Source organism: Mesoplodon mirus (assembly GCF_964341445.2).
Source record: "Mesoplodon mirus genome assembly, chromosome: 8".
NCBI classification, from domain to species: domain Eukaryota; kingdom Metazoa; phylum Chordata; class Mammalia; order Artiodactyla; family Ziphiidae; genus Mesoplodon; species Mesoplodon mirus.
The window spans coordinates 51,145,718-51,157,796 of NC_138984.1; the positions used below are offsets into that span (position 1 = coordinate 51,145,718).

The 12,079-nt window shown below is 36.6% G+C and overlaps 1 protein-coding gene and 1 long non-coding RNA gene across 3 annotated transcripts in view; both read right to left on the reverse strand.

The window, feature by feature from the left end:
- Positions 1–861: 861 nt before the first annotated feature.
- On the reverse strand, positions 862–3,551 carry LOC309809050. Its single transcript, XR_014294800.1, has 2 exons — positions 1,296–3,551; positions 862–1,243 (listed from the first exon to the last, which is right to left on the reverse strand). It is a non-coding gene; the product is annotated as an uncharacterized lncRNA (long non-coding RNA).
- A 6,065-nt stretch (positions 3,552–9,616) lies between these two features.
- The window catches only part of NUP35 (nucleoporin 35), a 36,420-nt gene continuing 33,957 nt past the window's right edge, over positions 9,617–12,079 (reverse strand). For both annotated transcript variants that reach the window (XM_082631097.1, XM_082631098.1), the window contains exons 8-9: positions 11,234–11,398; positions 9,617–10,264 (exon numbers count right to left, since the gene is read on the reverse strand). In XM_082631097.1, coding sequence (XP_082487223.1) covers positions 10,187–10,264; positions 11,234–11,398 — 243 coding nt within the window. In that variant the 3' untranslated portion in view covers positions 9,617–10,186. The remainder of the gene's footprint in view (positions 10,265–11,233; positions 11,399–12,079) is intronic.

A 12,079-nucleotide genomic window follows, 5' to 3' on the forward strand; every position in this document is an offset into this window, starting at 1 on the left:
CTAGGGATTAGGACACTGACGTCTTTGGGGACCATTACTGTGTCTACCATAAAGAGGAAAAGGGTAAGTCCTAAAAGGTCTAGAAGATCCTGTGTGATCTGAGCCTCTACTACTTCTGACCTCTTTCCTTCTACACTTCCCTTGCTCACGCAGCCCTGGCTTCCTCCATGCTGCTCCCTGAACACACCAGGCAAATTCCTGCCTTTGTCCTTGTTGTTTCCTCTGCCAGAGGTTCTTCCCCAGATTCCACTCTAAAAATTTCATCCCCATCAAGTCTTTGCTCAGAACTCATCTTCTTAATGAGGGCTACCATCAGTGCCTTGATACTCCAGTATTTGATTTTTTCCCCATAGCATTTCTTACCCTTTAACTTACACTACAACTTATTTACTATGATTATTTCTTGCTGTATCTTTCTGCTGGAATATTAGGTCCACAAGAGTGTCTTTATTCCTCTGATGTATCCCAAGGCTGTAGTACACATTAGGAGCTCAATAAATATTACTTGAATTGGTTGTTGAACAAAGTTTTCCAAATGTTGACTGATGGATGAGGTTACACATATACGTTCTATGTTTTTTGTAGGTCATGTAAACTGCCATAGAGTGCCTGAAATACTGAATTATCTCCTTGATCCTTACTAATTTCTCCTTTTTAAATCAATGACATTACTCAGTGTTTCCATATTTTAATTCATCAATATTCCTTTTATTCTGGTTCAAAAGAAAACTTTGAAAAAAAATGACATTTATACCTGTCCATTCCCTCTAAAAAATATTTTTGATCCTTTGTGATAAAAGCAAAGATGTATAGTAAGACTAACATCAAAACCTCAAAAAAAGGCAAGAAGAAACAAAGATGTAAAAAAGAAGTCGTCTTTATTTCCAAAAGCTTAAATACAGCAATGGCTTTTTATCTCAGATTTTCCAGGTTCTGTTTTTAAAGTTTACTCTAAAACCTTTTCATTTTGGACACTTCTGACAGTCACCACAAGATGGAGGTAGTTTAAGTTAAATATGTTTCTGAAGTATTAGGAACACAAACGATGTCTTCAACAATAAAAAACTAACTACTTAAATTCCACTTTGAAATTACGCTTCAAAAACTACCTCTGCAAGACTTATAGCAACTTATAAGAAACAGCCAGGAAGAGACAGATGGCTTAAATTTATAAAATATGTCTACTGTTTAATCAAGAAATAACCTGATAATTTAAGATACAACCCACAGGCTCCAAAGACACCTGTTTCACTGACCCACCTCAGAAAAAAGTTCTCCACAAGCTCCAAAGACACCTGTTTCACTGACCCACCTCAGAAAAAAGTTCTAAGTCCCTTCCCAGTGTCAGTATCTCTACTCCAGTACACACTGCCCTAAGGTTTCTCACAGATTGCAGAGACTTGGAGCTAAAGCATGCATATGTGTCCTGGGCCAGAGAAGCCTTTTTGTCCCAAGAATTTCCCTATGTAAGTGCTGGCACAAACAAAATAACTATTTATATGAGGAATTCATCAAACTTTAATGATGTTTAAATATTCACAATGAACATGTGTAGTGATTTATGTTGAGATGATCCTTTGTATATTAATTTTTAAGAAACTTTATATGATCAAAAATAACTCATTTGCTTTATGTTGTTTTTAATATTTTCTTTTCAAATATTCTATTACACAGTAGATATTTCTAGAGCGGCAATTAGAACCCAGGAGATTCATTTAAAACACTTCTCAACTCCAGTGCATCTTAAATGATTTAAAAATCAAATAACCTAAGTTTTAAAGAAAATACACTATAATTCCACAACACTGCACTCTAAAGAATCTGGGTTTCTGTCCAGTTGCTATCAGTATATTTCTATGGGATTTTAGGCAAGACATGTGTTCTGTGTTCTTACCTTCTGTTCCAACTGCTCCATAACCTACCTCCCTAAAACTCAGTAGCTTGAAACAACCATCATTTATTTTTATATCTCACAATCTTGTGAATCAGGAATTCACACAAGTTTTGGCTGGGTAATTCTGTTCCACGTGTTATGAATGGACTCCCAGTGATACTGAGCTGGCAGCTGGGCTCTGTGGAAGGGTCTGTGAGAGCCTCACTCACATACTTGGTGCCTTGGTCAACTAGAAGGCTTAGTTTAGCTAAGTCCTTTTCCCATTCCATGTAGTCTCAGGCTCTTTCCATATTTCTCCCACAGGGTGATGGGTCTGCTTACCTGGCAGATCAGGACTTCAAGAGACCAAGGTGGAAGTTGCTGGTCCTCTTACAGGCTAGTTCTGGAACTGGCATAGCATCACTTCCCCTGTACTATATTGGTTAAACACACACACACACACACACACACATACACATGGAGAAATAGATCCTGTGGCTCAATGGGGAGGAATGTCAAAAGTTTGCACCCATCTTTAATCCATGGCATACTCATTTTTTAAATAAGGGTAATTAACAAACATATTAACTACATAATGTTTAATGGATGCTTAGTGCATGCCAGACACTATTCTTAGTGATTTATATATATTCATTCCTTTAATCCTAACAATCCTATAAAGAATATACTATCATCATCACCATTTTATAGATGATGAGGCTGAGGCACAAAAAGGTTAAGTAACTTGTCCAAGGTTATACAGTTATCAGACAGACAGGACTTAAAAATAGTCTCAGTCCAAAATCTATGCTTTTAATCTTAAGAAAATTCTAAGATTCCAGTAACTTTAACCACTACTTTTCTAATATATAAATTTTTTTTTTTAGTTTTAGTTTTGGCTGTATTGGGTCTTCATTGCTGCGTGTGGGCTTTCTCTAGTTGCAGCGAGCAGGGGCTACTCTTCATTGCGGTGGCTTCTCCCGTTGCAGAGCAGAGGCTCTAGCTGTGCAGGCTTCAGTAGTTGTGGCTCATGGGCTCAGCAGTTGTGGCTCATGGGCTCTAGAGCACAGGCTCAGTAGTTGTGGCGCACGGGCTTAGTCGCACCGTGGCATGTGGGATCTTCCCGGACCAGGGCTAGAACACGCGTCCCCTGCATTGGCAGGCGGATTCTTAACCATTGAGCCATCAGGGAGGCCCCTAACCACTATCTTTTAATCAACCAATTAGTAGTACAGTAATGTGAACTGCACAGGATATCAGAATGCTTACTGAAATTAATGGAAGGACACTGAGTCAAGAAAATGAGTATCAGATAGACATCCACTTTGGAAAGCTATTTAAAATTATGTCAGAGGGACTATTTTCACCTTGAGTCATTTCCTTTTAATGACCTAGTCACATTTTTTAAGTTAAAATAACTTTGATTCAACTTATTTACTAATGTGAGGTGAATTTCCAAAACTGGATCTGAGTCACAATACCTACACTTTTGCTTCATTAACATCCCAAAGTCTTACAAGCTCATTAAGAACTTTAACTTCAATCAGCTTTCTACATCAAATAGAATTCTCAGCCCTTTTCAAGCCTCTCTGAACCTACAATGTCTGCACAACATATACTAGTGTATTTTACTTTTAGTCTATTCCTACTTATTATAGGGATAAAAAATGTATTGGAAAGTACTTGTGGTTTAAAAGAGTATTCATATTTAAGGCTAACTTTGTAATTCACAGGAGTGTCTTCATGCCCTAAATCACAGAGCTATTGCCAACCAATTCACAGGAAGTTGGAGAAACAGAGACTCACCTTTCTCCCTACTATCATAAGAGTATCCAGTATTATGAACAGAAAGGAAGAAATACACAGAGCATTTGCCATTCAAGTTACACTGGAAATCTGAGAAACAGATGAGCTGGAAAACACAAAGCTGAAAAAAATACAATCAGAACACAGTGTCATCTAGCTCAAGATTTGTTTATGGCCATAAACTTTCCTTTACTTGCATGTTAGAAGATGAATAAAGCTGTGTATCAAAATTAAACTTTGTTTTAAAAATCAAAACGCAATGGAAGTTTTTAGTTTTTTTTTCTAGTATCTTTCTATTTTCCTATTATTCTTTCTTCATAGTGTGGGAGAAGATAGGGGCTGGAGAATCAAGAAAGGCAGTGAGACTAAGGTAACTGGGTAAACAAGAGTAAAAACTGGCAGAGGAATAAGGGGAACACTAAGTAAATTAATCATCTTGAGTCCCAGAAAAAAGATCAAAGTCCCATGCTTTATTTCTGCTCAATCTCTAGCAACTAGCATAATGAATAAGACAAAATAAACATTTGACGAATGATAAGAACTTTAAAAGAGTTAGGATCAGGCAGCAAGAGGAAGGAAGGAAAGGAAAAGTGCTCTTTAGATTTACAACACTTTATACAACCTGATTAAGACATTATGGAGAAAAGGCAAAACATTTCAGAAGGGAATGACGGAATTTAACCACAAACTTTCAAGCTAGAAATTACTATCTTTTTAGCCAACAACGGTTTCTTTGCAGAACTTCATCTCCTAAAAACATTTCTACATTTCTTCACTCTAATTGCCAAAAAGTATAGTTGATAACAAAACCATAGTTCTTCATCTACAAAAACATCCAACAACTCTGCACACATACACACAAAAGGAACCACTGTGAAGTTAGCAAGGCTTCCTAGAACCTTACCCTTTCTTAAATTTCAGGAAAACTCATTTCATATAAAAATGAGCAAGACCAAAGTAGTGAGGTCAAATCCCATACAAAGTTATTATGAGAAAAAAAGAGAATGACATCCCTATAGACAATGAAAGCACGCCAGAAAGACATAAGCCTAAAAAGATCAAACCCATTAACTTCTGCTTCAAACTGAGCTAAAAGACATCAATAAAATGATACAAGCATGAAATAACAACATAAATCAGAATTAGAAACCGAAAAATGATGTACAGAATTCAGAAAAGAATCAAAAACCAAAGGAAAAATCACTTCAAAATGAAGACTAAACCAGAAGGCACACAAGACTGAATAAATACAAGAAATAAAGACTTAAAGGAAAAAGAGAGTGAAAAGAAGGAAAACTCAAAAAGATACAGAAAGTATTTTCGTTTCTCCCACCTCCAACTGAGGAAGTAATTTTCAATGCCACAGCAAGTCTTCCTCAGTTTTCAGAGTGCACTGAAGAAGAGGAATACAGTGATATTTCCAAGGGCTGTTAAATTCAGGGTCTTAGTTGACATGATGAATCAAAATGTTCTCATGGTTCCTGTTAAAAGTGGAGTCATAAGGAAGCCAGGAGACAGAACCTTAGCCCATGTCTGTCTCACAGTAGGCCAGTCACAATATACAGTCAGAGAACTCTTGATCATTTGAACATTGTGCTGATCCACTACATTGATGGCATCATGTTCATTGAACCTGCAAGAAATAAGTGGCAAATACTCTGGACATTCTGGTAAGGTACATGTATGCCAGAGGGTAGAAGGTAAACCACAAAAATTCAGGTTTATCACATTGGTGAAGTTATGAGTCCAGTGGTCTGGGGCACGCTGACACCTCTTCCTAAAGGATAGATTATTGCACCTTGCTCCTCCTACCGTTAAAAAAGAGACACAGCACCTGGTAAATCTCTTTTTGGTAGGCTTCTGGATTTTGGAGACAACCCAATACCAATGAGAAAGTGCTTCAACCCATTTCTCAGATTACTTAGAAGATTCTAGTGGAGCCCAGAGTGAGACAGGGCACTGGGACAAGTGACTTAACACCTAATCATCAATTACATCAGAGCGTATGAAATACATGACCACAGCTGTCCCTCATAAGCTCAGTACCGTCAGATCCACAAAGCCCTGAGACTGGGCCAGTGTAACTGTAACCTATGGCACATTCAGGTTGGGGCACAATGAGGTCCACAGGCTCCCAGTTTCATGACAAGGTGACCCAGAAGCCCATGTCACTCACCTCCAAGACACCTAACACTTCTCCCTCAACTCACAATCTATGACTTGAGTTCACTACCATCAGCTGAAAGGAGAAAAAAATCCAGGCTTGATTCAGACAGATCGGCTTGATATGCTGCTGTAAGCCAAAACCTGACTGCTGCCATATTAGATTCAGAGTGGACTTGAATGACAGTGATGAGGGGAAAATCCACCCAATGGGCCGAGCTTCAAGCAATAAACCTGGTCAGCACTTTGGTCTAGTGATGTGATGTCAAAATTAATGCTCACCACAGACTTTATGTCAACATCTTCCTAGTTATTTAGCTTGTCTGAGCACATTCTCTAGTCCACTTCTCAGGAAGTGTTCAAAGGAAACATTTCCTGAATTCTTGCATATTGATATGTCTGAGCAATGACTTTTACTTAAAAATCAGTTCCATCAAAAACATACATGTAGGGCTTCCCTGGTGGCGCAGTGGTTGAGAGTCCACCTGCTGATGCAGGGGACACAGGTTCGTGCCCCGGTCTGGAAAGATCCCACATGCTGTGGAGCGGCTGGGCCCGTGAGCCATGGCCACTGAGCCTGCGCATCCAGAGCCTGTGCTCTGCAACAGGAGAGGCCACGACAGTGAGAGGCCCACGTACCGCAAAAAAACAAAAAACAAACAAACAAACAAAACATACATGTAGATGCAGAGAACAGACTGGTGGTTACCACAGGGGAAAGGGGAGTGGGGGAAGGGGAAATGTGCAAATACGGTCAACTACATGGAAACTAGACTTTTGGTGGTGAGCATACAGAAGTCAAGTTACAATGTTGTACACATAAAACGTAGATTATAAACCACTGCTACCTCAATTTTTTAAAAGATCAGTTTCCTTAGATATAAAATCTGCTCACATTTTTTTCCCGCAAATATCTTAAATGTATCATTTTCTCCCGGCACAGTACTGTATTTAAGTCTTGCTTTTCTAAGTCACTGCTTTCGTCTAGATAGCCAAACCCAGTTTATATCTGGGAAAATATTCTTAGGTAGACAAGATGTTCTTCCAGTATATAGCTCCAAATATTCTTTTTCAGCAAAGTATTCTTCATACAGTTTTGTTCACTATCTATATTTTTTTAATCTCTAAAATGTCATTTTTCTATAAATCCTTTCTATACCTTTTCTGATTTCTAAAGCGATCATCCTTTTTTACACTGTATTTCCATAAGGCATTATCTGTTGTTCATCTACTTTTGTGTGTATTCTCGTTTAGTCTTCATTTCTAAATTTTTTTCCTTTATTTCTAGTATTTTCCCAAGTTCTTCAAATTCTGATTTTTAGTATCCTTTCATATTTTGCAGCATTTCCAAAACATCTCAGAACCTATTTTTAAATAATAGGTCATAATTTTTATCTATTTTATATGCACGCCTTTCTGGTGTGCTTTCAATGTCTATGGGAAATTTTGTTCATTATCCTCTTTATTTTTTTTTAACAACTTTGCATGACTATACTTTTTTTTTTTTTAGTTTTGGCTGCATTGGGTCTTTGTTGCTGCACGCAGGCTTTCTCTAGTTGTGGCGAGCGGGGGCTACTCTTGGTTGCGGTGCACGGGCTTCTCATTGCGGTGGCTTCTCTTGTTGCGGAGCACAGGCTCTAGGCACGTGGGCTTCAGTAATTGTGGCATGTGGTCTCAGTAGTTGTGGCTCACAGGCTGTAGAGCACAGGCTCAGTAGTTGTGGCACGTGGGCTTAGTTGCTCTGCGGTACGTGGGATCCTCCCAGACAAAGGCTCAAACCCGTGTCCCCCGCACTGACAGGCAGATTCCTAACCACTGCACCACCACAGGGAAGTCCCATGACTACAGTTTTATGTTAGTTACTTATTTTTGTGTGAAATCAGCTTTTCTGAACTTTAAAATGAGGCTTATTTCAAGGTAACTTTTCCAGCTTCACAGATTCTACTGTTTTTGTATAGTATTGGAAAATGTGGCAGTTTGTTTCCTCAGATTTTCCTGGCTTTTACTTTTGTTTTGTATTTTTGTTGGTTTTATTGTATTTTTTAAGTTGAGATACAACTGACATATAACATTGTACAAGTCTGAGGTATACAAAGTGTTAGTTTGATATATTTATGTATTTCCTGGCTCTTTTTAAATAAAGGATGTGGTGGATACAAGACAGGTAAGATACAATATTGGGTAAAAATAACGAACCCAAACATAGCGAACAAAAATTTTTAGCCAGAAAGCAAACTTCATGCTCCACAGAGGTTTATGGAAATAAAATGCCCTCTCAAAAATAAAACCCACAGCCCTTTTACAAAAATGTGTATAACTCAAATACAAATCCAACAGTTTAATAGGAAAAGTATCCAGATCTACTTTGAATAATTGAGTTCTGTATGTAAGGAAACAGGATATAAAATATACTCCTATTTTAAGGTGGAAAAGACTTTAAAAGTTTCAGATGAAAAGTACTCTATAAATGTAATGATAAATGGATTTTCATCCATGCAAGTACATTCCTTAGTTTCACTTTATCTCAGAGAACTAAACAAGTCTTCAATGGTAGTTTGCTGTGATTTAAAAAGGATATCAAAACCTTCTATACAATGTGTTACTTTAGTTATTCTTTATAGATATGTATTAAAAATAAAGAAAGATGCAGATTACCTAGATACATTATGGTGAAATACCATGTCAATTAAAACCTCCTTTTCATACAAGTGCCAGCTTGATGAGGTTCTCACTGGCCAAAGAGGATAATTTGAATAAAAGAGTGATGACTGCAAGTGACTGAAACAGTGAATTAAAAAAAGAAAAAAAAAAAAAAGGCCAGTAAGCACATAGTGATACCAAAGGAAAAAAAATTTTAACTCAGGACAGCAGTGGAGGTTGCCAGGGCACCAAAAATAACTCTGAAAACTGATAAAGGAAACGAATTAAATATTTATCCTGCTATCCTGGTATGAATGTATTCCATGATAACCAAATAGCCCTAATGGATGGATGGAACAAGTTTCTTGTATATGAAAGAATTCCAACTAATAAATGCAACAGGAATGACAGGTTTGGAAAATCCTCATTTTGAAAATCTTAATGAAATAACTGATTCAGGCAAGTATCATTAATGCATGCTTTTAAATACATTATGTAAAAAGTTTATGGGGAACTTTCCAATGATGGTGTTTGGCTTTTGCCCACATGCCCAATGAACAACCTGAGGACCATTAAAAGTGGGACAACCAGAACTAAATGCCTCACGGTTTAACATAAAGTACACCATACTACTATCAAGTATTCTTGCTCAAAAAAATGAGATTACAGAATCTAATTAACCTTCTCTAGATATCACTTCTAGGATATGGGACAAATGACAGAACTAGTTAAACAAGAAAGCTATGCTTGTTTAGATCAAATTCAGTCTGTGGTACACTCTGTAGGCAACTCACATGGTTCCTTCAACAAATCATGGGGTCCTGAACAGTGGGAAGAGCAGGGGAACTCTAGCTTAAACTTCAAGACACTCCAAAGACAAAACCAAACACACCGTGCAGACCTAGTCTCGACAGAGACTCAAACAAACCAAACATAAAATTCAACGAATTTTGGAAACAATTGGGAAATTTTTAAAAGGACTGGATATTAGAAATTAAGAAAATAGTGATGGTTATATGGTTATTAAAGCTGGATTACAGGTGGATGGAGGTTCATGACATATTTTCTCTATTTCTGCGAAGACTTCAAACTTCTTGTACTAATTAATAAATCACCCTTTCAAAAACTGCTCAATACATATAACTGACAAGTTTATTATCAAGAAACTTCAGTAGGTTTTTTAAAAGACTGTGTTGGTTTTACAAGACTGAAAGATGACAATCCATGACAGGACATATAAACAAGGATCATTAAAATATTAAATACCATCTAAATTAAAAGACCATAATTCAAATTAATTATAATCTTTGTGTCTTGTTATAATCAGCTGTACAGTTACCCTTCATGAAATTCACCTCACCAACTCATGAAGACTACAAAACCTCACTACAAACTCAAGTACATAATTTACAATAATCAATGAGTTTTTTGCACTTAAGCATGCACTATCACAGAAAGCACAAAATCTTATATACAGGGATTTTTTGTTTCTTCAAAATGTATCTCAAGCATCGTTTAAAGTGCGAGCTACAAATATGCTGTATCCTTCAAGAAAAAGGCTTCTAAAGGAAGTGTGAGACAGCTACACGATACTGCCAAGAGTGGTTATATAACTAACCGAAGGAAACCCAGCAACACCCTGCTAAGTCTGCTTATTGTGGCAAAACCTCCTCCTTTGTAGCTGAGTTCTTAGCTCTTACTGTATTACCAGCCAAACATGTATTCCATTGCTTTGGATACAAGACTTTCATCTTTTTTTGGTGTTTGTCTGTCAGAAATAACCTATTAAAAAAAACACACACAATTGTAAAGTTATGGTTTCTTTAGTATCATAGTCAATTCTTCAGTTAACGGCTAATTTAAAAGTGCCAAACACTAAAGTGGATTTGCAGCAATAAATTGTATATTTAAAAATTAAAATATAGGCTTGCTTAGAACATCCTTATGCTTTTAAGAATAACAAAATTGTATTCCTTTGGCAAGGCAAAGTACATCTGCTCCTTAAATGAGTAAACTGAACAAACAACACAAAAGCTAAAAGAGATAAGGACTTTAAAATACTGGTTTAAAAAAAAAAAAAACTAAAGGGAAAAATTAGACCAGTTCTAGAATGATCCCCAAATTTCAAGGGAAGTCAAACTGCCCTACTAAAGTGTTTTATTTGCTATCTCAGGAGCTGTGTCTGCAGCTAGGCAAGTTCAGAACTCCTGGCTAATTAAGCAGGCGACAATAACATACTGAATGATAGTCATAATACTTCTAGCATTCTTCAATGAATATAATGAACTTTTCCTTTAAACTTTTTTGAAATAAGAAGTTTTGAAATGGGGACTAGACAATGTTTCCTTTTGATAACCAAAGCTACTTCCAACCTGAGGTTCTTCATTTGCGACACCATCAAATTTACGTATCAATTTAAGAGGGATTTAACATTCCCTCATGCCAGAGACGTCCACAAGAGAAACTTTTTATGTATGCAACATACCTTAGAAAAAATTAAACTAATTAACTCTCAAAATGTTTTTTAAAATGGCAAAGAATTGTTTTTAAAATTCAAGATAAATTTCCAACTAGCTAAAATTCTAATTTTTAAAATAGAAAATTTAAAAACGCAAAGTTTATAGGTTTCATCAAGCCAATCAACTTCAGTAGGAAATATTTAATGGCATACAAATCAATCCAATGAAAAAGTTAAACATGCTAAGCACTGCACCCCTTAAAGTATATTCTTTTATCCAATCTTTAAAATACCTGATAGTCACTAGTAGAAGCTTTGTATGCTGTAGCAAGAGGTCTCATGGTAGAAATCCTAGGAGTACTTCCAGGTTGGGTTGGTGTACCTAAGGTTTTGATTGGTGGTGTAAAGGCAACGGATGGAGATGATAAAGCACACCTGTCACTGTTTTCCATAACGCTCTAGAGAAATAAAGACAAAGAACTTCTCTGTTTATTAACATAATACATATCACCCATTATTATGTCCTACTTACAAAGAAAATTTCATTAAAAGTAGCGTACTTCATTTAATCTAATTAAACTTTCAAATAACTTTAGGGTTGACAAAACAATATGTGCTTCTTAGCTAGCATATGAGATCTAATGCTCAACCAGAAATCTCACTTGAATGACCTCAAATATCCTCAAGAAAACTATAGACTCTCAAGAGTAAGAATCTCCTAACAAACGCTACGGAAAATCAGTAAGAAAAGAAAGGAATTCTTAGGGAACCTGAGGGGTGTGGGGCATCAAACTCCAGTGCTTTTTAGTATCCAGTAACCCCAAATTTTCCTCTAGCCTCTGCATACGTCTGCTACAGCACAACGTAATAATTACACAACTACTCAGTGATTCTAGATTATGGTAACAGGAGCCATGTCTGCTTCGTGCACTAGTGTGTATACATAAGTCCCAAGCACAGTGCCTGGTAGGTAGCAGAAGTTCACATATATTTACTTAAAGAATGATCATGATTTTACAAGCCACGAAGTTTAAATTGTGCCCAGTATTATTTTACCAGTATACAAATATATAATAATATTTAAATATTTTAAAGTAGAAATGACTAATAAAAAGCTTCAGCTTTTAGAAGTTAACCCT